We start from the raw sequence: 2427 nt of genomic DNA, 5'->3' as shown, positions 1-2427 counted from the left end.
ATTCATGGCAGACAGGCATTCTACCACTGAGCTGCGACCTCAGTTCTGCTCACTCTACCACCGTTAACACTCATGCAAGTTCAAAAACTAGAAGACACAATTCTTTTTGGAGTCCTGTCTTATTGATCAGTTAATTTTTCTATATAAATTTTATGTTTTGAATACAGGTAAACATTGTTGGCTCATGACAGAATTTCCCTGATTGGGCTAAATTCTTAGCCTTTTAAATTTTTCTGAGTATTACCTAAGAGGACTTCCAATGGTCCTCAAGTACTTTACTTGGTGCTTTCTTAGAATATTGTTGGCACAGCCCTATGATTATTAATTATCTGTCTAAATATTTAATTCATTAATTAATTTATAAACTCTCTAAGAAGTAGAGTGGCATACTCCTCTGTCTAACACGTAAAAATATTAACATGGATCTTCACCAAAATTATGAAATAAACAAATACGTCTGTGTGGATAAAAGAGTGAATTTTAGAATGTACTCTACTTTTATGGCTCAATTACTCCTAAAACTCCATTAAGTATTTCCCAGTGATAATAAAAACAAAATTTAATTAAAAACAATAATATGGAGAGAAGGGTCACTTAAAGATGTTTTCAGCTTTCTGTCTTTTATTTCACTGAAATGAAATGGAGTAATGAGCACTGTATCAGAGCATTACAAAATGCCTGCAATGCTTAAAGACAATTTCCCAAATAAATGTGCACAGACAAGGATATTATACTTTGTTTATCTTATTAGCAGTTCTTCCTTGAGTATGAACTATTTGATGAAGCTGGAATATAATAACTAATTAAAAGTACTAGTGAAAACTATAAAATGGAAAAATTTCTTAAAAATAACTATTATAGTTATAAATTTTATACAAATGGAAGAACAATGAAAAATAAACACTAAATTGTTGCTAATGATTAGAATGAAACATTAATATATTATTCAATACTATAATATGCATACTGTTTCTGTGAAGTACATTGACATTGGAGATATGAGAAGGGAGCATAATCAAGAATTATTCTCTAATGTCCAGGATGTCCAATATCTAAGATTTCAGAAAAGAAAAAAGTCATATTTAATAAGGTAAGATTCTAATAATAGCATAAAAGAAGAAATATCATTATAAGAGATATGAAATAACACTCAAAACACTAGTGAGAGAGGAAGAACAATTAAATAATGGATTTTTTCTTGTCTAGAAGTTTGCTTAGAGCATCTTTGACATCTTTGTTCCTCAGAGAGTAAATCAGAGGGTTCAGCATCGGTGTGACTAGGGAGTAGCACAAGGAAGCCAGCTTGCTCAGTTCAGGGAATCTGTCAGGGGTGAGATACATGAAGAAGACAGCACCGTAGAGCACACTCACAACACCCAGGTGAGAGCTGCAAGTGGAGAAGGCCTTCTTCCTTCCCTCCGTGGAGCGTATCTTTAGCACGGTGGACACAATGTACATGTAAGAAACAAGGATGACTATGACCGTTGGTAAGATAATGATACTAGACAAGGAAAAGGATACTATTTTATGAACGAAAAGATCAGTACAAGATAATCTTTGAATTGGTCGAGTATCGCAGTAAAAGTGGTCAACAGCCCGAGAAGCACAAAAGGATAAAGTAAATGTCATGCTGGTCTGGAGAACAGAGCTGATGCAGCCACAGAAGTACGAGCCTGCCGCCAGCTGGGCGCACAGGCGTGTGGACATGTGAACAGAGTACAGGAGTGGGTTGCAGATGGCGATGAAACGATCATAGGCCATGGCTGCCAGGAGAAATCCTTCCGCCACAATGAAGAGTGTAAAGAGAAAAAACTGAGTCACGCAGCCTGCAAACGAGATGGACTTGGTCTCGGTCCAAAAGTTGCTCATAGCCTTCGGCGCGATAACAGATGAATAGAAGAGGTCAATGAAGGAGAGGTTGCCTAGGAAGAAATACATTGGTGTGTTCAGCCGGGGATCAGTCAAAATAATGGTCATCATCCCAAGGTTCCCTAGAAGGATCATGGCATACACAAGCAGAAAGAGCAGGAAGAGGAGAAGATGAAGCTCAGGGCCGACCCTGAAGCCTACAAGGATGAAGTCAGTCACTCCTGAGTGATTGCTTGCTCCCCTGTCACCCATGGAGGAGACCTGATGAAGAGGCATAAGGCAAAATAAACAAACTCTTAGCTTGATCTTAGTGTTACAAGCAGCTGATATAGGGCAGGCGTTTAAAAGGCTATCAGCAATTTTAGCTTCAAAATCCTTCAACTTAAACTGAATTCAATCAGCTAATATAGACTCTACACATTGTTTTCAATTTAATTTTCTGAAACTGGCATAATGTAGCACTTTTCTTAAATGCAGCGCCTTCCTCCTAAAATGTTTATCATATTTATTGTACCACTGATTCATACATTCTTTTGCTATTGTATACAATAATTTGTA

The 2427-nt window shown here is 37.0% G+C and overlaps 1 protein-coding gene across 1 annotated transcript; it reads right to left on the bottom strand.

Moving 5' to 3' along the window:
* Window positions 1-1179: 1179 nt before the first annotated feature.
* LOC130866615 (olfactory receptor 9K2-like) lies at window positions 1180-2127 on the bottom strand. The gene has a single exon (XM_057758191.1). The coding sequence runs from the start codon at window positions 2119-2121 to the stop codon at window positions 1180-1182; it is 942 nt and encodes a 313-aa protein (XP_057614174.1). The 5' UTR covers window positions 2122-2127.
* Window positions 2128-2427: the final 300 nt, after the last annotated feature.

The sequence above is a fragment of the Chionomys nivalis genome, chromosome 25 (assembly GCF_950005125.1).
Source record: "Chionomys nivalis chromosome 25, mChiNiv1.1, whole genome shotgun sequence".
NCBI classification, from domain to species: Eukaryota; Metazoa; Chordata; class Mammalia; order Rodentia; family Cricetidae; genus Chionomys; species Chionomys nivalis.
Note: the sequence above shows the minus strand (reverse complement) of the source record. Positions and strands in the feature narration are given on the sequence as shown.

Bases quoted from the DNA above. Each gene is read 5' to 3' on its own strand.
- LOC130866615 (XM_057758191.1), bottom strand. From the start codon at position 2,121: ATGGGTGACAGGGGAGCAAGCAATCACTCAGGAGTGACTGACTTCATC.